Consider the following 27,852-nt stretch of genomic DNA (forward strand, 5'->3'; position numbering starts at 1 on the left):
GGATAAACTGTGTCTCTAGATCCCTTGCTTCATATTTCCCAAAAGTAAGTTCGTCTTGTTTTTGATTTTTTTTTGTTTTGTTTTGTTTTGTGGTTTCTTGTTAGTTTTTTTTGGCCTTGGGATTTTCTTTTTTTCCTTCTTTTTATCTTGTCACAGAATAATAAGGTTTTGTGAACTGAAGGTTAAATATCTGTAGAGAAATTAGTTTGAAAATTAATGGGCTATTTTGAAGTGCTTTGATATCTGGAGCTTAATATTAGATAGGTAAAACAATTGAATTAAAATGTGAGGTTTTAACAAATATGCACGTATGGTATTATTCTAAACCAGAAACTGAGAGTAAGAATAAGCGGAGATTGGCTAACAAGTTGATTATGAAGAACTTAAAAATCCTAAGAACTGACTTGGAAGCCTGAGTTGTTTTTGAAGTTATAGTTTTTCACTTTTATTGCACAGTAATTGTGTTTTTCTGACTTTGAGACTGTTTACCAAGAACATTTACAGAAATCTTTTTTATTATCCCTTTCTCTCATTCTCAGGCTCTAAGAATTTTAGAAACCTGAGAAACTTTCCAGAATCTTTTCCTCTTTGAATATCATGAGTTGAATCAGAATGTGAAATATGTAGCTTTTCCTTCTCACAACACTGCTTTGAATGTGCATGGTTTGTGGTAGACAGATGATACATGCTTCTGTAGTATAAACATTTTGTTTTGAATTTAAAAACAGCATCAAAAGATAAAAGTCAAGTCGTTCCAGTTGGAAACTGTTTGCCATATGCATATCAAGGAATTCATGTTATCGATCTTTTTACGAACTGAAGAACATACACCAGTTGGGGAGAAACGAAGTTGTAATACTAACTTACAATGGAAGAGCGCAGGGGTGGGGGAGGGATTGATGGCTCCATGCTGCCCAGGGCTATGGCTGATTCCACAGCCAGAAGATCTCACTCTGAGCCATCTCACTGTCCCCTACAGCCCTGCATGGCCCCCTTCCAAGTGCCCATTCATAATTCTCTGCACTAAGAATGCCCATGGGGAGCCTCAGCACCCTCTCATGGAGCAACCTGACCTACTGCTATTTCATTGTGGAAATTTCCTTTCCCTCCTTCTCTCTTTCCACGGGCTTCCTGACCTCTTTTCTTCATCCGATAGACTTGCTTCCAGCCTCAGTGAACAGCCTATGTAGTTTTCCTCTCTGGCAATATCCTCTGAGCCTGCCTTGGCCAACGGGATTGCCTTTGGAACTGGCCCCTGGACTCCTCACCCCAGCTTTGACTAGGAAACAGCAGCACCCCGTGTGTGATCCTGTCCCATGGCTGGGGCAGGGGTTTCAGGTGGGCTCATACCCACTCCTCATCACTATGGACCAGTTCACAGCAGCCCTGTGTGTCCACGGGGTCTGCAGAGAGGGAGGAGACCACTTGCTTCAGAAGTCAGGACTTAAAGAGCCGGCTGCCAGTCTTCGCCATGGAGCTGCTGGCTCTGTGGTAGAAGTCCTGACCCAGCCTTCCAAGTCATATTCCTGGCATGCTTCCCAGAAAACTGGTAAGCATTCCAGAATCTCTTTATTTTCTATAATGTAGCTTAGACGTCCTCATTCCTCCCACAGGAAAGACCTTACAAAAGCACTCGTGTTCCACAGTTTTCAGGGGAGGCCCAGCAAATCGTATTTGTATAGTGATGGTTAACTGGGGCTATGGAGAGCAGTGGCAATAGTATTAGCCTCTGAGGAATTTTGTATCCCTGCTACAATAAAATGTAGATATATATTCCTCTACTAATTCTCACACACACACACACACACACACACACACACACACACACACACTCCTCTACATGTTCTTTACTCAATGTCAAATATCATAAAACTGATTTGCTTCTTTATTAGAGGAAAGTTCTGGTCTACTGCTGTTGTAATCCTTAGCAGAGAAGGCAGTATCCATAGAAGAATAATGCTGCTCCTTGCAGGCAATTTTAGGTAAAGTATTTAGGATGTTTCATAGAGAACTAACCCTACAGAGGACAAAGCCTGGTGAATTCTTAATCCAGCAGAGGCCCACCCAAGCCCAGTTGAAGGGAAATGCTTACCCTCTACCTCGAACACAGTCCCAAACATATCATTCTCTATTGTTGGAAAAATTATTTCACTATGTACTTTAAGTTAAAAATTGAACACATTTCTAAGTAAGAAAGGACTAGAATGATCGGGTTGGAACTCAGCAGGAAATTAAAATATCTAGACAATATTTGTAAGAAGACAGAGATAGTAAAAGATATTAAGTTTTCATAAAATAAGTCATAGTTCTCTGGGAAACTCCAAAATTTAAGAGTGACCATTAAGGAACTGTAAATACCTCTCATATCTTTGGTACAGGAGAGAAAAGAAGAAATTTGTACCAATTTAAAAAGAATTGATAAGGTATGAAGATAGACAGAACTAAAAGCAAAGACAGCATAGGTTTAATAGGAAAATAAAACACAATGCATGATCATCCCAAACAAAAATGCATGCATAACATAATTCACTTCATAAAATATAGCTACTAGTTTAGATTTCTAAACATTGAAGCAGTTATAAAATTTTCATACTTAGTTGAATATTTAGAAATTCACCCCAGGGTTAAGAAATTGTTAATGATTTATTAGACAAATGTTGATCTCAAGAAACTAGTGACTCCATGTTATCAGAAATAGAAAGAACCTTCCACTGAAACATGAGCTAGAGCCATCTTTTATACACCCAACCACTTAGCCTTTAAAGTCACATGCTAAAAATCAGCAAAGGTATAATAAGAATGCCAAACCTATCACTAAAGTGAGGAATTAAAATAAAACTCAATCATGAAGTCATCGACCAAGTAAATCTACACAAAGGATATGGCCCTAGACTTGTCGAGACAACTTCGAAAAGAACAGGGAGAAAGATCTTTCCTTGTACTTCGGAAGGCTTATTATGGAGCTCTAGTTACTAGAGTGAAGGTAAGACATACACATAGAGATTAATTGAAAGAGTAGACTATTTCAAAATGCATATGCATGTACGTGTATAAATACACATATACATACACATCTGGTATTTGAGAGAATAGACACAACAATCAAGAAAGGAAAAACCATCAAGTAACTGGTGTCTTGTCAACTTGCCTGACAATTACAGAAGAAAAGAAGAACAACAACATGGTAGGTAATTGTCTCACATCTTATACACAAATAAACTTGGATTAAAGAACTAATTATAATGAAAAAATCTTTGAAACTATTAGGAATATGTATTTGTAACTTCCTAAAAAGGAAATACTTTCTAAACTGGATATACACAGGAAATACAGAATCAGAGGGAAAAGTTGTTAAATTTGACTAAAACAAAATTAAAATTTGCTTATGATAAAATATACACTGATTTTGGATTGGCAAAGCTAATGAACTAACAACAAATAAGCATCTGGAATAATAATGAACTAAAAAAAAAAAAAGCCAAACTGAATACAGAAAAAGCTATTTACAGAAGAAATCTAAATAGTCATTCAACATGAAAAATTTCTATGAAAAACCAAATGATACAAATTCAAATAATGAGACACCCTACACACTCTTCAGATTGACCAACATATGTTTGTGCTTAGAATGGGTCTGGGAGTTATAGATTTTTGTTTTCTGTTGCTGTTCTACCCTCAACTTTCTCTGGCCCTGTCCACCTGAGCCACAAAGAGGATCTCTCTCCATTCTTTCACCCCAACCCCATCAATAAGCCACTGTGGCTTTAGCTGAGTTCAGTGCAAATATGGGTTGAGGGATTGTAGGCTTCTTGCTCCAGCCTCTGTATTGAACCTAGTACAAAGGACTCACACGTGGGTGGGGCTTCCTCAGCATTTCTCTTTCCCTATTTACCAGCTCACTCCCACCTGTATTTATATGAAGGTCTGGTACCTCCTTCAGTGGTTGCCTAACTCTGCTTTAAATCCCTGTGGGGTCCACACAGCAAACCTCTGCAGCAACATATCTTTGGGAATGAGGACCGGGAGTTTCCAGGAAGTGATCTGTTCATGACAGGTTCATGCACTAAAGAGTAAGTCCCCCATGTGGTGGTGTTTAAATGGTAGACTCTAAGAATAGGGGGTCTAGGGGGAGGTAATTAGGCTATTGGGGACATTGTTTGGGGAAGGGATTAATGCTGGTCTTGCAGAGTAAGTTGGTTCTCAGGAAAGCAGGTTGTAAATCAAGAGCACCTATGAGCTTGACCCCTTCTGCACGCAGTTAATTCTTTTTCCATTCTTACCCCATGCTGTGATGCCACCAAGGGACCATTTCCAGGACACCAGTACCATGCTGTTTGGATCCTCTGGCCCTCAGAATTGTGAGCCAAATAAACCTCTTTATAAAATACCCAGCCTTGGGTATTTTGTTATAGCAACAGAAAACAGACTAAGGAAAGTCCTCTAGGGACAAAACTGAACATCATGCCAACTAGCAAAATTGGTAATTCAAGGGGCCATATCCATCTTCATAGGGAAGACTATGAAAGGCGAATTTGGAGCTGAGAAGCCATAAGTCAGTAACTGGCCAAGTGCTTCACAAATCCATGATGGAGCAGAGCCTGGAAGCAGGGAGAGGGTGGCATGGGAGTAATAACATGCCAACTCAGGAACACCCAGACTGTAGCACTCGTGTGGGATACTGGAGATACCAGGCTGCTCTTTTTCTGTCTGCAGGTTATCTGTTCCTGTTATGAACTCACATTTACTCATTTTCTCCCCTTCTTTCTCATTGAACAGGGCAACATGGGTAAGAGAAAGATAAGCGTGTGTCAACAAACTTGGACTTTATTACATAAGAACATTCTTAAAAAGTGGAGAATGAAAAGAGAGCCATTCATGGTATGATTCGTTATCTGTGCCACTTTGTATTTAAGATAAGGAAGATGTATATTACCTGAGAGGCATTTATGCTTTTGTTTTATATTTCCCCTACCAAAAATAAAATGAAAAACCTTTATAAAGCAGAAGAATCCGTTTTTAAGACTCTAAATCTACTTGAAGACATTTAAATTGGCAAAAACCTATAAATTGAGGCCTAAAAGCACAGAGGCTGGCCAGAAACTGAGAATTCATAAATGTTTTAAAAGCCAATAATTATTCTTCTTACTAGTGTTCCCCACTCATTCATAAGTAGTGATATTCTAAAGACACAGCAAACAAATCAACCCACAGGTAACTGTGGAATTTCTTTCTTTAAAAAAAAATTCATTTTCTTCAAAAGTAGTACAAAGTTTGGGAATATATAAGTGCCAAGAAGAAAATTAGCATTACTTTTTAATGGTACCATGTAATGAAAAGCCTGGTTGAACTTTGGTATCTTTTAAAATCTGTTTCATAGAGCAAGGTAGCATATTGAATTAAATGGGAATTATACTGTATGTACATTGTGAAATCTTTTTATAATTATGCATTTGGGAAATATGGTGATTCTTTTTTTTTTTTTTTTTTTTTTATTGGTTGTTCAAAACCCTACAAAGCTCTTGACATATCATATTTCATACATTAGCATACATTAGCTTCAAGTGAGTTATGAACTCCCTTTTTTACCCCAAGTACAGATTGCAGAATCACATGGGTTACACATCCACATTTTTACATAATACCATAATAGTAACTGTTGTATTCTGCTACCTTTCCTATCCTCTACTATCCCCCCTCCCCTCCCCTCCCATCTTCTCTCTCTACCCCCTCTACTGTAATTCATTTCTCACCTTGTTTATTTTCCCATTCCACTTACAACCTCTTATATGTAATTTAGTATAACAATGAGGGTCTCCCTCCGTTTCCATGCAATTCCCCTTTTCTCTCCCTTTCCCTCCCACCTCATGTCTCTGTTTAAAGTTAATCTTTTCTTCCTGCTCTTCCTCCCTGCTTTATTCTTAGTTGCTCTCATTATATCAAAGATGACATTTGGTATTTGTTTTTTAGAGATTGGCTAGCTTCACTAAGCATAATCTGCTCTAGTGCCATCCATTTCCTTGCAAATTCCAAGATTTTGTCATTTTTTAGTGCTGCGTAATACTCCATGGTGTATAGATGCCACATTTTTTTAATCCATTCATCCATTGAAGGGCATCTGGGTTGGTTCCACAATCTAGCTATTGTAAATTGTGCTGCTATGAACATCGATGTGGCAGTATCCCTGTAATACGCTCTTTTAAGGTCTTCAGGGAATAGTCCGAGAAGGGCAATAGCTGGGTCAAATGGTGGTTCCATTCCCAGCTTTCCCAGGAATCTCCATACTGCTTTCCAAATTGGCCGCACCAATTTGCAGCCCCACCAGCAATGTACAAGAGAACCCTTTTCCCCACATCCTCGCCAGCACTTGTTGTTGTTTGATTTCATAATGGCTGCCAATCTTACTGGAGTGAGATGGTATCTTAGGGTGGTTTTGATTTGCATTTCTCTGACTGCTAGAGATGATGAGCACTTTTTCATGTACTTGTTGATTGATTGTATGTCCTCCTCTGAGAAGTTTCTGTTCAGGTCCTTGGCCCATTTGTTGACTGGGTTATTTGTTATCTTATTGTCTAATTTTTTGAGTTCTTTGTATATTCTGGATATTAGGGCTCTATCTGATGTGTGAGGAGTAAATATTTGTTCCCATGATGTAGGCTCCCTATTTACTTCTCTTATTGTTTCTCTTGCTGTGAAAAAACTTTTTAGTTTAAGTAAGTCCCATTTGTTGATTCTTGCTATTAACTCTTGTGCTATGGGTGTCCTATTAAGGAATTTGGAGCCCGACCCCACTATATGTAGATCGTAGCCAACTCTTTCTTCTATCAGACGCAGAGTCTCTGATTTGATATCAAGGTCTTTGATCCATTTTGAGTTAACTTTTGTGCATGGTGAGAGGAGGGGGTTCAGTTTCATTTTGTTGCATATGGATTTCCAGTTTTCCCAACACCATTTGTTGAAGATGCTATCCTTCCTCCATTGCATGTTTTTAGCCCCTTTATCAAATATAAGATAGTTGTAACTTTGTGGATTGGTCTCTGTGTCCTCTATTCTGTACCATTGGTCCACCCGCCTGTTTTGGTACCAGTACCATGCTGTCTTTGTTACTATTGCTCTGTAATATAGTTTGAAATCTGGTATCGCTATACCGCCTGATTCACACTTCCTGCTTAGAATTGCTTTTGCTATTCTGGGTCTTTTATTTTTCCATATGAATTTCATGATTGCTTTATCTATTTCTACAAGCAATGCCTTTGGGATTTTGATTGGCATTGCATTAAACCTATATAGAACTTTTGGTAATATCGCCATTTTGATGATGTTAGTTCTGCCTATCCATGAACAGGGTATATTTTTCCATCTTCTAAGATCTTCTTCTACTTCTCTCTTTAGGGTTCTGTAGTTTTCATTGTATAAATCTTTCACCTCTTTTGTTAGGTTGATTCCCAAGTATTTTATTTTTTTTGAGGATATTGTGAATGGAGTGGTTTTCCTCATTTCCATTTCAGAAGTTTTGTTGCTGATATACAGGAATACCTTTGATTTATGTGTGTTGATTTTATAACCTGCTACTTTGCTGAATTCATTTATTAGTTCTAGTAGTTTTTTTGTAGACTCTTTTGGGTCTTCTAGGTATAAAATCATGTCATCCGCAAATAATGATAATTTAAGTTCTTCTTTTCCAATTTTTATGCCTTTAATTTCTTTTGTCTGTCTAATTGCTCTGGCCAGTGTTTCGAGAACTATGTTGAATAGAAGTGGTGATAGAGGGCATCCCTGTCTTGTTCCAGATTTTAGAGGGAATGTCTTCAATTTTTCTCCATTCAGAATGATGCTAGCCTGAGGCTTAGCATAGATAGCTTTTACAATGTCAAGGTAATTTCCTGTTATCCCTAGTTTTTCTAATGTTTTGAACATAAAGGGATGCTGTATTTTGTCGAATGCTTTTTCTGCGTCTATCGAGATGATCATATGGTTCTTATCTTTAAGTCTATTGATGTGGTGAATAACATTTATTGATTTCCGTATATTGAACCATCCTTGCATCCCAGGGATGAATCCTACTTGATCATGGTGCACAATTTTTTTGATGTGCCTTTGTATCCGATTCGCCAGAATTTTATTGAGGATTTTTGCGTCTAGGTTCATCAGGGATATTGGTCTGTAATTTTCTTTCTTTGAGGTGTCTTTGTCTGGTTTCGGAATCAACGTGATGTTGGCCTCATAGAATGAATTTGGAAGAGCTCCCTCTTTTTCTATTTCCTGAAATAACTTGAAAAGTATTGGTATTAATTCTTCTTTAAAAGTTTTGTAAAACTCCGCTGTATACCCATCCGGTCCTGGGCTTTTCTTGGTGGGTAGTCTCTTGATTGCTTCTTCAATTTCCTCCATTGATATTGGTCTGTTCAAATTGTGTGTATCCTCCTGACTCAGTCTGGGCAAATCATATGTCTTAAGAAATTTATCGATGTCTTCACTATCTTCTATTTTATTGGAATATAGGTTTTCAAAATAATTTCTAATTGTCTTCTGTATTTCTGTAGCATCTGTTGTGATATTGCCTTTTTCATCCCGTATGTTAGTAATTTGAGTTCTCTCTCTTCTTCTCTTCGTTAGCATGGCTAAGGGTCTGTCAATCTTGTTTATTTTTTCGAAGAACCAACTTTTAGTTTTGTTGATTTTTTCAATAGTTTCTTTTGTTTCAATTTCGTTGATTTCCGCTCTGATTTTAATTATTTCTTGCCTTCTGCTGCATTTGCTGTTGTTTTGTTCTTCCTTTTCCAGGGCTTTGAGATGAAGTGTGAGCTCATTTATTTGTTGGTTTTTCTTTTTTTTGAGGAATGACCTCCAGGCGATGAATTTCCCTCTTAAAACTGCTTTCATTGTGTCCCATAGATTCCGATAAGTTGTGTCTGTATTTTCATTTATCTCTAAGAATTTTTTGATTTCCTCCTTTATGTCTTCTGTAACCCATTGATCATTCAGTAACATATTGTTCATTTTCCATGTGATATAGGATTTTCCCATCCTTCTTTTATCATTGATTTCCAGTTTCATTCCATTATGATCAGATAAAATGCATGGTATTATCTCCACCCCTTTATATTTACTGAGGTTTGCCCTATGGCATAATATATGGTCTATTTTTGAGAAGGATCCATGTGCTGCTGAGAAAAAAGTATATCCACTTGATGATGGTTGATATATTCTATATACGTCAGTTAAGTCTAGGTTATTGATTGTGTTATTTAGATCTATAGTTTCTTTATTCAACTTTTGTTTGGAGGATCTGTCCAATGGTGAGAGAGGTGTGTTGAAGTCACCCATAATTATTGTATTGTGGTCTATTTGATTCTTGAACTTGAGGAGAATTTGTTTTATGAACGTCGCAGCACCATTATTTGGTGCATAAATATTGATAATTGTTATGTCTTGTTGGTGAATGGTTCCTTTTAACAGTATATAATGGCCTTCCTTATCCCTTTGGATTAACTTAGTCTTGAAGTCGATTTTGTTCGATATGAGGATGGCCACACCTGCTTGTTTGCGAGGACCGTGTGCATGGTATATTTTTTCCCAACCTTTCACCTTCAGCCTGTGTATGTCTTTTCCTGTCAGATGTGTCTCCTGGAGGCAGCATATTGTTGGATTTGTTTTTTTAATCCATGTTACCAGTCTATGTCGCTTTATTGGAGAGTTTAAACCATTAATGTTTAGAGTTACTATTGCTATATGGTTTGTACTTCCATCCATGTTTGATTATTTGTCTCTCTCTTTTTTTTTTTTAAATTTAGTTTATTTCTCCATGATTAGCTTTCCCCCCTCCGTCAGTCTTTACTGGGGCACTTCCCACTGTTGGCTTTGGTTATTGTTTCTCATTTCTTCCTCGTGTAGTGTTTTGCCCAAGATATTCTGCAATGCTGGTTTTCTGGCTGCAAATTCTTTTAGCTTTTGTTTATCATGAAAGATTTTTATTTCGTTGTCGTACCTGAAGCTTAATTTTGCTGGATACAGAATTCTTGGTTGGCATCCATTGTCTTTCAGTGTTTGAAATACGTTGTTCCAGGATCTTCTCGCTTTCAGTGTCTGAGATGAAAAATCCGCTGTTAACCTTATTGGTTTACCCCTGAATGTAATCTGCCTCCTTTCTCTTGTAGCTTTTAATATTTTCTCTTTGTTCTGTATATTGGCTATCTTCATAACAATGTGTCTTGGCGTTGGTCTACTTTGATTTTGTATGCTCGGTGTTCTGTATGCATCTACAATTTGTATATCTGTTTCCTTTTTTATTTCTGGAAAGTTTTCTGTAATTATTTCATGTAGTAGATTACACATTCCCTTGGTTTGAATCTCTGTGCCTTCCTCTATCCCGATCACTCTTAAATTTGGTTTTTTAATGTTATCACATATCTCTTGGATGCTTCTCTCGTGATTTTTGACCAGCCTATCAGAGTTGGCTAGACTCTTTTCAAGATGATATATTTTGTCTTCATTATCTGATGTTCTGGCTTCTACTTGCTCCACTCTGTTAGTGATACTCTCATTTGAGTTTTTAATTTGGTTTATAAGTTCCTTCATTTCTAAGATTATTGTCTGATTCTTTTTTATAATCTCTATCTCCTGATAAAGATGCTTAACTTCTTCTTTTATCTGTTTTTGTAATTCGTTCTCAATGTGTTCTTTTGCTGCTTGAATTTGCTGTCTCGTATCCTCTTTAAGGTTCCATTCCATCTGTCTAAGGTATTCCTTGAGGTCTTTATATGACCATTTTTCTGATGAATCTATATTCTCCTGGGTATTTAGGCCTTCCTGCATTGTTTGTACTCCTTTCCTTCCTTGCTTTTTCATATTGCTTCTTGTTCTGTTTGACTACTGAGTTGTTGATTACTCCTATAAATTTATTTGCTGCTTGGGAGGAAAGGTATTATAGGGGGAGGGAATAAGTCACCAAGGAGAATGAGAGTAAGCAGGCAGAATTCAAGGAAGGGGGAATATGAGAATTGAAAATAAATGCAAAGACAGAAGAAAAGAAGAGAGAGAGAAAGGAAACAGAAAATTAAAAAGAATTAAAAAGAAATCATAATTGCAATAATAAAAATGAAAATTAGTATTAAAAAATAAGATAAAATGAATTAATAAAAATTTGGGGAAAACAACAACAAAAACAAAACAAAACCAAAAAAAAAATTTTAATACATGCAGTCTTTTAGACTCATCAATTCAGATTGTTAACTACAATTCTGGTATGAGAGAGATCATCCATAGTGTGAATAAAACAGGAGTCCAGAGAAAAGGAAAAAAAAAAAAAAAAAAATGCAGTCTTTGAGTTTGATTCACTATTCTTCCAGTAGGTGGAGCTGTGCCCACCGGGCCACGCTTCTCCTCTCAGTAGGCGGGAGCCAATTGCTGTGCATCAGCTCTTCCTCCTGGACTGGGCGGGTCTCTAATCCTGAGTGCACCGGTGAAGCTCACCACAATATTGGCTACACACCAAGTCTGCTGTTCCTGTGAGCCCTGTTTTCAAGAACGCCTGGGCACATTCTCCCTGTTTGCCATTCCCTTGGACCCTAAGTTTGTAGAGCTTGGGGTTGAGAACCCCCAGCGAATTTGCTTGCCCTCTGGTAGCCACGCCCCTGGAAGCTGGTGCAAGAGACCTCAGTTGTCAGCACTGGTGATAGCGGTAGCCGGAATTCCACGCCGCGGGTCACGCGCCACTCCTGATTCCCCTGTGCAAGAGCCGGGCGGGCGGGGCCTTTAGCAGCGCCCGGCAGGCGGGGACTGTCCACACGAGCACGGGGTTGGGGGTTGGGGTGGTTGTTTCCAGTGCCGAACCGCCAAAGGCGGCTCACAGAGCTGGGAAGGCAGGACCCAGCCTTCAGTATGCTCGCTGCAACGTGTGAGCAGTGGTTTTTCGGCTGAGCCGGCGGGACCGCGCCCCAGTGGGAGCTGTTTACACGAGCGCGGCGGGGCAGGGGTGGGGGGTGGGGGTCGTTGTTCACAGCGCCGAGCGGGGGGGGGGGGGGGGGGGGGGGGGTGATCGGAGGGGGTGGTCGTTTGCAGCGCAGAACCGCCTCTGAGCTAGGCCGGCTGGGGCCCAAGCAGGCTGTGGCCGTTTGTAAGTACGCTGCAAAGTGTGGGCGGCAGCAGGAGTTCGGCGTTGGCCGTGTGTTTCTGCTGAGTTTCACTCGCTGAGATTCACTCGTCTGGGACAAAGTGACCCCTCTAATAGACTTACTAATTCCCGGCAGGTCTCCTTTCAGCAGAATTTTGCTAGAAGTCCCTCAGCAGGCTGTATGCAGGTGAATTAATGGTCCTCTCTGCTCCCGTTCCTGCAGAGGCATTGAAAGTGCTGCCTCCTTGCCGGCAGCCATGTTGGGTCCCTATGGTGATTCTTAATGGGAATTCGCAAGTGACCAGGATTTATAACTAATTACTGAAACAGTGTTCCTCGTTATCACTCTGTTGAATTTCCAATGTCTGAAACGTGGAGTATCATCCCCATAGCAATGCCCTGGGTCTCTTCAACACAGGGACTTTCAGCAGAATCAAATACATCAATGAGTGCGTTACCAAAGTAACACCAGCTGACAATAATTTAAAGTGGCGTGTCCTGTTGCGTTTCATTTCTCATGATCAGTCCTTTAGCACTGGTACTGATGCTCAATCCATTTGAATTACTATTAATAGTTCATTGAAATTACTCAGTTTGTTTTATACATATTTTAAATGGTTCATATTGCAAGATGTGTTGAAATTTTAAAAAGGAACAAAGGGACGAATTCTATGACAGATGACTATGGATGAATAATTTGAAATCACAATTTTCTCTCCTCATTCTCGGGCTGCGTAGGAATGGATGAACGCGTTGCTCCTCCTACTTTGTTTGTACTTCTATCCTATTGGTCATCAAGTTGAAGACTTTTCTTTATGGCCTCCTGTGAACCTCGGAAGGGTAGATTCATTTAATGAATCCAAATTTGCAATTGAATACACACCTGTCACCAATGTAACCCAACAGATAATGAGCAAAGTAGCTACTACCTCCTTCATGACAGGTGAGTTGTCTAGCAATCCAGAAGGAATATGTGACATCAGAATCCATGCAGATGCAGGCATTTAATTTACATTTCAGCTGATAAAATTGTGTCAATTATCAAAATTGCTAAAATGGGAAACTGAACATACTTGTCCTTTGTTGGAAATAAAGGATTCGTTTAAGTTATATCAACATAGGCTCTCTACATATTTTGAAAAATTCTCTTTTTTTTGAATTTCTTCACCTTACTGTCAGGATTTGTACAGGAAAATAACTATATTTCCAGTATCAACAAGTGCCTAATTGTATACCTACATACAATTTTAGATTTATTAGAATACTAATTATTCTACAAATAGTTTAATTGGTATAGTATATGTTATGTTGATGAAATTGGCTCAATAATCACAACATGTGGGGAAAAAATAACTAAATTTTATGTGTTTCTTCTGATGGTATCTAAATGAAACTTTAGAAACATCTTCCCCCAACATTTTAGATTTCATGGCTCTGCCAAAATCAATACATGATTTCATTTTATTTTCATAAAGAACTCTAGTAAAAGCTATTGAACATGACATCTCGAAGGTGAGTCTCCCGGTAATTTACTAATAACATCACTTTCTTGTAATGGCAGGTAGAGAAGTCATGGGACTATCAGATGAAGAAAGCATTAAAGAATTGAAAGCAGATTATCATGAGGAAATAGTAAGAGTCATCTTTACAAACACATACTCATATCATCTGAAATTCTTGTTGGGACAAAGAATCCCGATCAGTAAGGAGCACAGGGACCATACAGGTAACTTTCCAGCCATATGATCACACTGATCACTATTTCATTTATGTTTGAGCCATTCATGGAAACAGATGTTAATATGTCAAGTTAGATCGTCTCTATCATGGTGATGTCCATGTCATTCTATACATTCAAAAAATGTGCTTTCATCTTTGAGTAAACTAACATATTCAATATATGATCACTATATATAGCCATATACATATATCCAGACATGACTTATGTGTATACATGTATACACATACACATACATTATCTCTGATATATAGCTGTAATATATGGTTGTTAAGGTAAAATAAAATTTATGGATAAAATAGAACACACTTCCCCTTAAATGCTTAAGTAAATCCACATGAAAGTAAGAGCAATTCTCGAAGGTCTAAAATGGAGAGGGCACCAAACTCAGTGTTAATTGGTTATTATTGGTGCTATATGACTTTGCCAAGCTCAGCAACCAAGAGATTTGGGTTTTAGTAGCTATGTGAGAACAGAGGAGAAGATCTTGGGTTTGTGTGAGATGAAGTTTCCTGAATTAATTTGGAATCTGAAGGGCTGTGTACTCAGCAAGAGTTCACAAAAAAAGAGACACCTGTTGACAAAGAAAGAATGAAATGAAGTTTGTTGTTCTCCCTTTGGGCTCTGAAATAATACAAAGAGAATTCTTAAGAAAATCATAGCTTTCAGTCACCTTCTCCTGAGTCTAGAGTTCTTCCTTAACTTGAGAAGCTAATCTGAAAAATCTCAACTAAAAAATATAAAGTGCTCCTAGGCTAGTCAGACGCTGGGATGCCTGACAGAGGATATTATAAATTTTCTCTAGAAAAATACGACCTCATCTCAGACAGCAGAGACAAAATATCTCTAAATGTAAATTTACTCTCCAATATGTAAAAACAAGGCACCACGAGAGTCAAGAGAATTGCCCCAGCTGTGTGTATGTATGTATATAGATAGATAGATAGACAGACAGACAGACAGATATATTTCCCAGTGGAATTATAAAACTGAGAATATAAAATAAGCAAGTAATCTAAGGAATAATAGACTTTTTTCAGAGAAGTTGACTTATTCATTCTAAAATTTGCTTTTTAAAAGGCAAATTTAAATATCAAAATCAAAGTATCCAAGTTACTCATTTTTAAAAATGAAATAAGAAATTAAGACAGTATGTTACTGCCACAGATGAATAGGCCAATGACAGAGAAGAGAGAATCTTGGAAAATTCTCACATAAACATGGACACTCATATATGACTGAGAGGACATTACCAATTAATGCTGAGAACTGCAGGGAAAATTGTGTCTCCATAAAGAACAAAATAAAATTATCTCGTACAGAACAACCAATTTTAGGTAAAAGAATTTTAAAAGTCCTGCAAAACTTTTGGAAGTCAGTATAAGAACATACTTTTGTAACTATTGGATAGGAGGAGTTTCTTGCAAAAGAAAAATATATAAACTACAAAATAAAAGATATATTCAGCTAGATAAAAATCAAGTAATTCTTATTATCCAAAGATACTGTATAGATAGTGAGAATTTGAGGTAGAATTGAAAAAAGATATTGATAACAAATAAAACTAGCAAAAGATGATTTCAGAATATATGAATATTTTCTTTGCATAAATAAGAAAAAGACCTCAAAATAGGACATTATTGAAAGACTTGGCAGGTATTTCACAAAACATGAAACACAGATCAAGGTTAAGCACGTGGAGAGATTTCCACTTTCATTAGCAATCAGAGAACTGTATTTTGAAACCACTTGTTACATCATTTCACATTCATTAGATTTGCAAAAACTAACAAATAGTACAAAGTATTGACTAGGATATGTAGAAAAGAGAATGCCTATCCAGTATCATATAATTTTCTAAATTCTGCAAAAATTGAATAATATATAACCCATCATCATAAAAATCTTTTTAGTAAAACTCTCATCCCTACATTAAAGACTGGTATGATAAAATACAAAAGAATTCTTCAAAAAATTATAGCTTTCAGTCTCCTTCTTCTGGGTGAAAAACAATTTTAGATTTTTTAATCAGGGCTGGGGACAAGAGTAGAAAAGTAGCTTAGATACTTTTATTTTGATATTTAAATTTGCCTTTTAAAAAGCAAATTTTAGATTTTTTTTTAATGGAGGCTGGGGACAACAGTAAAAAGAAAAAAAGAACTAACCCAAATATCAGGAGAGTAGATAAATAAATTGATTGGTTCACATTTCTACAATGGGATTCCATAATCATAAGAAGAAATAAATTGGGCTATTTAGACAGATTTCAAAGTTATTAAACATAACAACTGAAGTAAGGTGCAGAATAATGAATATAATGAGATCTATGGATTAAATAGAGTTTATGTTTAAAAATCACTTATATAGTTTAGGGTTACACAGTAAAAGCCTAAAGACATATGTAAACATGAAGTTCAGAAACATCATTAGCTATTTCAAGGATTGATGCTTAGGAAAGAACATTTAGACAGTATGTAGAGGAGTTCAACTGTATTTGTAATGATTTATTTTTAAAACTTGGTGATAAGTACATGTGTGTCTATTTTTATATTATTTGTAGATCTGAAATATTTCAAAATAATTTTTAAATATTTAAAATCTTAATGCAATATGCATTTGATTCCTATATTTAACTTTAATTAATCTTATTAAAGACTATCACCTTAATATAATTTCATTAAATATTATAAATATATTCAACATATTATACATAGTTCATATATAAAATAGCTACATTAAATATATTAATATCAATGGACTGGTAGATCTTCTTTTTTTAATAAATAAACTTTTCTCTTCAAAAGACATTCTGATTGACATGATTTAAGCACAGTGAGTTTCCTTATTCAAACTTCCATTTGGCCCTTTAGGCTGTGTTGTACCCCATGTTAGAACAAGCTGTATTTCAGTGTTTCTCAGTGCATACTAGAAATCCTGCTCTTTTGAAGAACATTGTTATGGTTTAGATATGAGGTGTGCCCCAGAAGTTTACATGGAAGACAATGCAAAAAAAATTTAGAGGTGAAATAAAGGGGTTATGAGAGCCTTAACCTAATCAATGCATTGCTCCACTTGAAGGGATGAACTTGATGGTGTTTGTAGGCAGGTAGGGGGTAGCTGGAGGAGGTAGATCACCGGCAGCCTTTGGGGTATACATTTTGTCCGAGGTGAGTAGAACTCTCTCTGTTTCCTGATTACCGTGTCCTAGGCTGCTTTCCTCCACCCTGCCCTTCTGCCATCATGTTCTTTCTCATCTCAGGCCCCAGGCTACAGAGTCAGCTGTCAGAGCTCTGAAACCATGAACATCAAACTTCATTCTTGTGAGGTCTTTTGGTCACAGTGATGAAAAAGCTGACTAAAACTGATATCAAAAAGATATTGTTTTCATGATGCAGAAATAGAATGAGCTCCACAAAATTCTTGATTGGCAGAGAAGCACAAAAGGTGGTATGAGAAAGATGACTACAGGCAGAACGTTCCCCAAGACAGTTCTGCCTGACTCGTTTGGAGAATTATTACTATAACCTATGTTTTCATGTTTTAGAGCCAAAATAAGTCCATTTGAGTTATGGGCCACTGAAAAGCCCATTTCCTGTGATCAGAATTGATATAATTCTAGTGATGATTTCTTGTCTTTTTTAATCACAAAGCTCATTGTTTTGAAGAAGATGAAGATGTTGACTGTTACATCTCAATATTCTGGAAGGAAGGTTTTGTGGCTCTTCAAGCTGCCATTAATGCTGCTATTATAGAAGTGAGTACAAAATGTTCAATGAAAACTAATTTTCCATGCAAACTAATTATACCAGCGGTACTAGAAGTCTCATGGAAGGAAATATAAATGGCTAGCCCTGTTCTTTCATTTACTCATTTGTGTATTTACAACAAAGACTACTAAATTTGCTGTATGTCGTTAGGAAATAAGGCATACAGAGAAGAAATGTTGTCAGGAAACCAGGGATATAATAAGGACATCAATAGAACAGAAGTAGGTGATCATGGGCATATCAAAAAGTCCTTGTAAACAAAAAAGCAAGCTTCCCAGCCTATAAAGCTGTGGAAAGAGTCTCATTAAAATAGCAATTAAACTAGAAGCTTGAGGTGAGGGGTTTATCAAAGATCAGAAAAAGCATTGCAAAGAAATCATGAAGTGACATTGGGTGGGGAGATAGTCAAACAAAGTAATGCTAAGAATTCTGGAAAGCCTGGGAATCCAAAATCCAGGTGGGCCAGTGCAGTACATAGATTTGGAAATGTAGGCCAGCATCAGATCCTAGAAGGATTGCACATTTCTAGGAAAAGAGATGATAAAAACAGAGAACCAAAACCCCAGCACATCATTCAGTGTGGAAATTTTATTTATTATTATCTTTCTTCAGACCACAACAAATCGTTCAGTCATGGAGGAACTTATGTCAGTTACCGGAAGATACATGAAGATACAGCCCTTTATTAGTCAAGGGGGAATCAAAACTGATTTTTTCATTTTCTTCTGCATCATCTCCTTTTCCCCATTCATTTACTATGCATCCATCAATGTCACGAGGGAGAGGAAAACGATGAAGGCCTTGATGACCATGATGGGCCTGCAGGATTCAGCGTTCTGGTGAGCTGGCTGTAGCACAGTGTTCTCAATGGAGAATCTTGGGAAAAGTGGGCGTCTGCAATGTATCTTTATTAAAACCTAATGATTTTCTAACTTTTCCCTTTATCCTCCGAATGCAATAAGTCACCCTTGGTATAATGTTTGCCAGGACGAGAGAGAATGTGACTGTGATTCTCTCGGGTTTAGTTTGCTGGGCAGTTGTGATAATGGAATGGGAAAGACAGAGGTCAGCATCTCTGCCGGATGGAAGTGGAATTCCAGCTAGGACGGGACTGCAAGGGCAGAAGTCAAAGCTTGAGTAATTCCAAGAATGGACAAGGTTCTGTGTGAGACCTCGAGAATAATTAACTGACAGGGCATGGAGAGTAATTAACTGACAGGGCATGGAGAAGGACGAAATTAACAGTGAAGGGAGGGAGATGGGTGGGTTGGGCATATTGTAATCAACTAGGAGTTAGAGTTCCTTCTGTGCTCAAATCCTGAAAATCAGTATTGACCTCTTTACTGAATTAATATTAGAGGAAATTATAGCAGAGCAGTGAAATCTGGAGATTCTAGAGCCAAACACTTGGATCTGAGACTGTTAACATATTTGTTCAATGGGTTCTCTGTCAATAACATGAGTTAAACATAGAAATGTCCATTCTTCCTTCAGCTATGGTGAGAAGCAGATGATTTACTATTTGCTAAGTTTTTAAAACACTTGCCCAATACATAATAATTGCTCTATGTGCTAGCTATTATTGTGTTGGTCTTGCAGCTATTTTTTGATTTTTTTAAAGTATCTTTATTTCATTATACTCTCTAAAGAAGACTGTAAAACAAGATAAAGATATTGATAAGAAAAGCATAGTGGACTATTCTGAGACAAAGTAAATGGTATGATTTTTAGCACTCTATCTCACTGGAAAATGAGTGGAATTAAGGGCAAGTATGTAGACTCCTTGTATATTCATGCAGAGAAAGGTGAAAAGAGCTTTTGGTAAGAGAAGTGACAGAATTTCACATGAGGAGTAATTTCTTATCTCCAAGGAAATTTATGAGGCTTCTCACCCTTTAAGCCTCTAGAGAAAAAGATAGCAGGGATTCACAAAGGGGCTACAATGAACTAAGATGGTGACCCACATAACCTCACCTCACCAAGTTCTCACTATTAGTATAGTTTTCTATTTTCAGAGGAATAAAAGGGAAAAAAATTGGTTACAGAGTTTTCCCACAGTCACAGGGTAAGAAAGTCCAAAATGAAATGTTGCAACCCAAATTCATCAGACTTGAAACCTAATTATTTCTTTTTTTTTTTATTTGTTTATAATGATGTGTGTGCATGTGTGTTTCTGAAATTATTTTTCAGAAAAAGAATATTCTTAATTCCTTATGAATTCTGTTTTAAAAGTTTTCGTTTGTAATAGCATATCCTAGAATAGACAATAAATATCTGCTGCACAACAGCATGGATGTATGAATGAATGAGTGGGCAAATGAACAATGAAAAATTACAGTAGAATCCATGGTGGGTCCTTCTTTTCAACTGAACACTAAGTACTAAAACAAAGCTCTGTTTTTACACCAGGCTCTCCTGGGGTTTGCTCTATGCCAGCTTCATCTTCATTATGGCCCTTTTCTTGGCACTTATTATAAAATCTACCCAGTTTTTTATTCTGACCAACTTCATGGTAGTTTTCACCCTCTTTCTCCTTTATGGATTGTCACTGGTGAGTTGATGAATTAAATTTTTCCCTGTCTATCTCTTGCCTTAAAAATCAAACTGTTGGTTTCAGATTAACTTGTTTAGTCTACATATCTGTTTTCTGACTGCTCTAGTTGCATGCAAAAATATATAGGTGGGTACAATTGGATTAGTAATGCTTTGTGATGTCAATTATTAATACAATTGGCAAAATAATAGTTTCACTGGTTACGTGCAAACTAATAATAGAACTAAAATGTTGTATGTAAAATCCCTCCTGTTATCATGCCACTAATAATTCCTGGAGGGACCTTACCCAGTTGGGTCTTCTCTTGTTTAGATTGCTCTGGCTTTCCTGATGAGTGTCTTGGTGAAGAAGTCTTTCCTCACTAGCCTAGTGGTGTTCCTCCTTACTGTCTTCTGGGGGAGCCTTGGATTCACAGCATTGTACAGATATCTCCCAGTGTCTTTGGAGTGGATTTTCAGTTTTCTTAGCCCGTTTGCTTTCACCCATGGAATGTCCCAGGTAAGAAGCCATCTAATGATCGGTGAAAAGCGTCTTTCTTCTCTAGAAGAATGTGTAATCAAAAAAAAAAAAAAAAAAAGAATCTGTAATAGTTTTCATACTTCAGCATGGTGAAATTTAAAAACCTCCTGTAGACTTTTTGATTTTGCAAAGCTGAACTTTTAAAAGCTTTGAAAGTACTTAGCCCAGCAAAATAAGCCTAAACCAAAGGCACAGGGTGAATGATCAATACAAAATCCTTTGGAGACCATATAAAGCATTTTCTTTGGCTATTAAATACATGTTTGATGTTATGAACACCATGTTGTGAGCTCTAGTCACATTACATACAGTAGGGCCCCAAGGCTGCTTCCTCCCCTCTAAGGTCACTTTGTGCCCATGGATCCACATCTCCCCATCCCCTCCTCCCTGGACCCTCCCCGGCTTCTGGTGACCACTCTTCTGCTCTCTATTTCTGGCAGGTAATTGCTGGTTTGCAATGAATATCCTCATGAGGACATCAGGGTATTTGAGAAATGTGGATTGGTATTCTGAACAGCTCTATTTAATACTGGCAATCTAGCCATCCATGATAATCTGTACCTCTGGGGACGAGATGCAACTGGGCCCAAATCTTCTCGCCTCCAGCCATTTCTATGTATCTTGTAAAATTTGTATTATTTGATGATGTAGGAGTGGGCTGTTCCAGGGAAGTAAGTAGAGTCAGTATTCTAAGAGATTAATTATCTCGGAATAGAGACATATCAACTTGAAATATCCAAAGAATTTTAATGTTTGATCCATCAAAATGTGTTATGTGATGATTCTCTATGATAGACAGTATATCCACAAAGCTGAATCTCCCTGATGAGTTGGTGCAAAGATGACCTAAAATACATAAATTAGATTAAAATAAAGTAAGGACTTTATGGAGTCCTTACTAGCTCCGTCTCTGTGCAGACTATAGACACTCCTTAACTGGAGTTAGATCATACTGCGTTTTCTCAAAAAGCAAATGGAATTCATCTATTCCTCCCATGCTCCCCCTCTCTACCCCACTATGAGTCAGTCACTTTATATCAGAGAAAACATTCGACATTTGTCTTTTGGGGATGGGCTAACTTCACTTACCATTATCTTCTCCACTCCATTTATTTATCTGCAAATGCCATGATTTTATTCTCTTTTATTGCTGAGTAATATTCCATTGTGTACAAATGCCAGCTTTTTTATCTATTCATCTATTGAAGGGCATCTAGGTTGGTTCCACAGTTTAGCTATTGTGAATTGTGCTGCTTTAAACATTGATGTGGCTGTGTCCCTGTAATGTGCTGTTTTTAAGTCCTTTGGGTATAGACCCAGGAGAGGGATAGCTGGGTCAAATGGTGGTTCCATTTCCAGTTTTCCAAGGAATCTCCATACTGATTTCCATATTGGCTGCACCAATTTGCAGTCCCACCAGCAGTGTACAGTGTCCCTTTCCCCCACATCCTCGCCAACACTTATTGTTGTTTGTCTTCATAATAGCTGCCATTTGACTGGAGTGAGATGATAAACTCTAGGTAGGGCAGAGGGGTGGGAGGGGAAGAGAGGGGGCAGGGGATTAGCAATGATGGTGGAATGTGATGGACATCATTATCCACAGTACATGTATGAAGAAATGGTGTGAACATACTTTATATAAAAACAGAGATATGAAAAATTGTGCTCCATATGCGTAATAAGAATTGTAATGCATTCCGCTGTCGTGTATTTAAAAAATAAAATCAATTAAAAAAAAGAATTTAAAAAAACTGCCTATCAAACTCTCTTCTTTGATTCTTCCTTTTCAGATAGGAAAGTGTTTCTCTCCAAAGGGAAACTGAAGTGTGCGGGTTCTTCATTGTTTCTGAAGAAAAAGTGGGGGATCGGTTATCACCTAAGGTAGGGCCACCAGGGAAGGTTCTTTTGGTAAAAGAGAGGCTTGATGGTGATGGAAACAAACATGCCAAGAAGACCTGTATTCATTATACCCAAGTGCTTGCACACCCACATGCACACATCTGTGCAGAGCTACTGATACAGAAATCATGTATGTGTGAGAGTTGACGACTTTGGAGATGCTTGAGATTGAGAATATAAGATGGCAACAGAAGTTTAGATAAATGTGTGTTAGGAAATATATTCAGAATGCATGGTCTATGGAAACATGTATTAAGGGAACTTTTTCACTAATATATTCTTTCATACCCTAATCATCTCTCACCCAGGGTGTTAATATAATTTCCTACTTGCTTCCAATTCCTTCGGTGCTTCCTCCTTTTTCTTGACCTTCTCCTTTCCATTCTTCTCGATTATTAGTGTTTTGAATAGTAGCATGTGAGAGCTGTTATTTATTTGGATGATACTTAACATTATTTTTTATTTCAATCTTTTATTTTTGAGATGGGAATCATCATTACTTTTACTTTACAGATAAAATTATATACTCCCTATGTGTCTTAGACTGACTATTTTGTGCTGCTAGAACAAAGTACCTGAGACTGGGTAATTTATAAAGAATAAACATTTATTTCCTACAGTTCTGGAGGCTGGGAAGTCCAAGGTTGAGGGACCACACTTGGCACGGGTCTTCTCGCTGCATCATCCCATGGTAAAAGGAAAAAGGGCAGGAGATCACACACAGGGCAGGGTAGGGGGTAAACTCATCATTTTATCAGGAATCCATTCCCACAATAACTAACTCACCTCTATGATAATGGCATGAATCCATTTATGAAGAGAGAGCCTCATGACCTAATCACCTCTCAAAGCTTCCACATCTCAACACCATTGCACTGGGATTATTTCCAGCCCGTGAACTTTGAGAGACACGTTCAAACCATAACACTACGTTGTTGTGTGGTAGAGCCATGAATTGATTCTCAATATGTTTACCTTCAAATCTAGTGTCCAAGACCATGTTTTAATTTTTAAATTAATTGGTTAGTTCTGATTTATATCATTTATACTTAAAAAAGAAAATAAAGATAAAATGACAAAACATAACAAACAAACTTCAGAAATTTTACCTACCAGAATCCAAACCATGTAGCCAAATAATGCTGGTGTGACCTGTCTGTCATGACTTCCATACCATGTACCCTGACCTAATTCAACACCCTTTAGTTAAAGTGAAATAGTCATTGCTCCTTATGCATGTCCTACCATGATCTACACTTTTTTTTTTTTTTTTGAGGCTAGCTGTTGAACCCATTTCCACCTGTTTAAGTCCTAAAGAGTTATATGGATAATATCTCATGCACACTTTGATAATCTTCCTGTTTTGTGTGATTTCCCAATTTTGTTTTTAATTCCCTGAAGCATTTGGTTTGCATCTTTTCTTAGAAGTTATTTATAGACTTTTTGAAACTCAGTTTTCTCACTTATAAACTTGGAGTCATAACTCCTGGTTATAAGTAAAGGTTATAGAAAAATAAATGAGATGTTGCTTAGAATCTTGTGTAATATTGAGGACATACCATGCTCTCAAAATAAAGGTGCTAGTCAGATTCCCTGCCCAATTCATGACTCTTTCCATGGGCCTCTGGACAGTAATTTGCATAATGGCTTCATATTCTTCTTCAAAGCCTGAGGTTAACAAATTATGGCCCCCGTGAGCCAAATTCAGCCCCCTTCCTTTTTTTGTAAATAAAGTTTTGATTGGGCCCAGGCTTGCAATTCTCTTGCATATTGCCTACAGAGCTTCTGAGACACAACAGAGAGTTGAAACACATGGACTAGACTTTGCAGGCAATGTCTAAACTATTTGCTACCCAGCCACTTACAGAAAATGTTTGCCAAGCCCTGCCTTCCCACGGATAAGCTCCTGAGGAAAGACACTGTACCACTTACAAAGTCCTCCAGAACACCCAGCTCAGGTTCTTGTAAGCGGCCAGGAAATGTTTATAGCTTGTTTTATTTCATGGCAAATTCCCTCAGTGGGTTTCACTGCTTCTAGGAATAACACATATTCTTATAAGTTCATGCATGCCTTATGAGTAAATGAAATAATTGTGACTGAAGCATTTAGCTCAATAAAACAGCTACCATTTTTAAGGGCTAAGTGTTAGCATCCCTATTTTTCAGTTCTTAGCAAACTTAGATGTTAGGAATCATTATTCTATTTTACTAATGAGGAAACTGCTAAGATAGATTAAGTTAGATTTTTTAAATGGCAAAAACTAAGATTCAAAGCAAAATCACGACATATTGTTATCTACTGTATACTTACTAACCTTGATTGTTCAATTTTTATTTATTTGTTTGCTTTCCTACAATGGGAAAATGGTATGGTGTGTTTGAATGGCTAGACTTCTCAATGATATTTTGTTCTTATTCAAAGTTTTGGGGTTGACACTAGAAAGAAAGCTAAAATTGGGGATCCCAGCTCCCCAAGCCCACATTCATCCATAATTGGTTTCTATCTATAACCCAGTTTCCTTCATAACATTTACTACTATTGATAATTAGTTTACTTATCTGTTTGTTTTCTTCCTGTCTCCCTGACTAGATAATTTCATAAGTGCTGGCTAATGTTTTCTTATTCACCTTGTACCCTGAGCACTTAGTGGGGTGATGTTTATTACATACTAAGAAATTTGCATTGAATGATTAACTCAATAACTGTACCTGTTTGGCATCTATGACTATCAAAAGTCTCTTGTTCTTTCAAATCAGTATGATGATAATACTATTTAGCTAACTTAAACTTCCTCAGTTAAACATAATTGTCAACATTATCCATCTTGCTTAGTCCTGATCTTTGCTGCATTCCTAGTATTTCTACCATGTAGTTATTCTCCACTTAAGGACCTGAATCACTATTGATCTTCTCCGGGCACCATCCCTCAGTAATATGACCAGTAATTCTGTTTAGCTTCATCTTTGCTTTCCCACATTACATTTATATGATTGGGATCTTTGTCCTCTTATTTAATGCTTTCATGTCCTGTTTTTTGCATTAGATATTAGCTGGTTTTCTTTGTCCTATAGAGATTAGACTTGATTTTCATGCTATTGGAGACTATGTCAAAAAACGTACCTTTTTTTTTTTTTTTAACGCCAGTTTGCAGTTGAATGAACTATGTGCTCGGGAAAAGATAACAACCCTTGTTAAACAGCACATCCCTAATGCCAAATTATCAGCAGAAAGTGAAGGAAAGCTTGTCTATACACTACCCTTAGAAATGACCCATAGTTTTCCAGGTAATGTTTATAGAAACATGAAATTAGTATATAAATAATATTCATAATAAAAATAATGGTAACTTTTATAACTAACATTCATTGAGAACTCATGATGTTGTTCAGATATTTAAATGTAATCAAATCAATAGTCAAATAACAACTGCCTATAGTGGGAAATATTATTATATTCTGATAGTAATGCTTGTGCATTTTAGAGAGCTTCTTTTAATTCTGTTCCTCTGGTGGTATAGAGCAGAACATTCTAGTAATCATAACTGTACATGAACACAAATGGTTGAAACCTCTAGCTTAACTATGTTAATTAGCCCCATGATATAACTATTTCTCTTGGCCAGACCGTTGTGATAACTTTGAGCTTTCCAGGCTAATGGACAGAAGTTTACTAATTCTGTTTATCCTTCTGTTCCATGACCATGAAGGCTGACATTGAGTGGCTGGATCAATTAGCCTTGCCATACGTGTGGTTAACAAAGACACATAATTATTCTATAAAGTCACTCAAATATACATTTTATAACATAAATATTCCTTAGAAGCATTCAGCAAAGTGTTTGTAGACTGCTAATTAGTGTATTGTAAGAGTAATTAAAATATAGGGAAAGTTTGTAATAGTTTTAGGTAGAATGAAGAATAACACATGGTACTTGTTAGCAGTTCAAATCTCCTTTCTACCTTTCCATGTAAGATATTCCAGCTGAGACTGGATGCTTCTAACATCCTTCTGTCACTGCACTCTCCAGAATGAAGCCTCGGGTCTTCTGTAATCACTCTAGTCTTAGAATTGGGTTTTTACTTAAGCTTAATTACCCACTATAATTCAAATCCATGCAGACAGGGACATTGCTCTTGGCTTTATGAATAATGATTGATGCCATAGTATTTTTAGGTAAATGAACTAAAGAAGGAACGGATACAAAAATTGCTAGAGGGACTCTCTGCTATCATACTTTCCTACTAGCCCAAGAAATTCTAAGTCGATTCTTCATTCTCTATTAGAACTCGGGAATTATTTTTCAGAAACAGAAACTAATTTTAAAATTACTTAGATCCTCTGTCTGTCCTTTGACAGGTGCTTTGAGAACTGAAGAAGATTTTGAACCATCTACCTAATTCTCAAAAAATATGTTCTTTCTCTTTTGTTGGTAACAGCATGAATGTTTCCCATTTGTATCTGTTATCTGGGGGAAAAAAAAAAAAAACATCTTTAAGTAAAAAAAGTTTAGCATTGAGAAGTCCAAAATTTCATAATTAACTAAATCAGAAAAATCTAGAATGACGTTATAATAGAAACATAAATGAATATAAACTAATATTTGGCCATGAGAGTAATATTTGGGTGAAATAGAAAATACATGGATTGAAGAATAAGATTATTTATTATGAAATGTTAATTTTAAAAATCTTAGACAAATCTTAAAACTTCATATAATTTCTTTATTTAATTTGGAAAGATGTCCTTAGTTTGCTCATGGCTTTTGCTGTTTTGATTCACTGCTCTGTTTGTTTTCTTTAGAACTTTACACAGATCTTGATAGCAATCCTGGCCTAGGAATTGAGAATTATGGTGTTTCCATGACAACTTTGAATGAAGTGTTCCTGAAGCTAGAAGGAAAATCAGCGCTCGATGAATCAGGTAAATAAAATGCATGAAAATGTTGTGTGAAAATACTCATGCAGTGCAGTTCTTAGCTCGAGAAGACCCTGTTCTTAAGATGTTTCCATGACTAATGCATTTCTCAGATAAGCTTATGCAAAGATGAGCTGTGTCCTCTGTCAATATTGCCTTGACTGATTGCATAGCTAGTTTTCCTGCATCCAAGGGTCATTGCCCTCCTCACATCCCAAGATCAGTTTCAGATAGAACTTTCTTATCTTCCTGTCTGCACACTCTGTGCATCATTCTGCTGTGTGCTGGCCTCCAGGGTTTCTGAGAAGTCAGCTCTTAAACTTATTGAGGATGTCTTGTTATAATGAGCCA

General features: G+C 37.0%; 1 protein-coding gene across 1 annotated transcript in view; it reads left to right on the top strand.

Moving 5' to 3' along the window:
• The first annotated feature begins 4,369 nt into the window (after window positions 1–4,369).
• Window positions 4,370–27,852, top strand: part of LOC143409957 (ABC-type organic anion transporter ABCA8-like) — a 54,361-nt gene continuing 30,878 nt past the window's right edge. Inside the window, exons 1-10 of the mRNA XM_077110564.1 lie at window positions 4,370–4,878; window positions 12,848–13,052; window positions 13,671–13,835; window positions 17,498–17,601; window positions 18,227–18,453; window positions 20,024–20,165; window positions 20,481–20,688; window positions 22,478–22,568; window positions 25,732–25,871; window positions 27,388–27,507. Coding sequence (XP_076966679.1) covers window positions 4,621–4,878; window positions 12,848–13,052; window positions 13,671–13,835; window positions 17,498–17,601; window positions 18,227–18,453; window positions 20,024–20,165; window positions 20,481–20,688; window positions 22,478–22,568; window positions 25,732–25,871; window positions 27,388–27,507 — 1,660 coding nt within the window. The 5' untranslated portion in view covers window positions 4,370–4,620. The remainder of the gene's footprint in view (window positions 4,879–12,847; window positions 13,053–13,670; window positions 13,836–17,497; window positions 17,602–18,226; window positions 18,454–20,023; window positions 20,166–20,480; window positions 20,689–22,477; window positions 22,569–25,731; window positions 25,872–27,387; window positions 27,508–27,852) is intronic.

This window comes from Callospermophilus lateralis, chromosome 11 (assembly GCF_048772815.1).
Source record: "Callospermophilus lateralis isolate mCalLat2 chromosome 11, mCalLat2.hap1, whole genome shotgun sequence".
Taxonomy (NCBI): Eukaryota; Metazoa; Chordata; class Mammalia; order Rodentia; family Sciuridae; genus Callospermophilus; species Callospermophilus lateralis.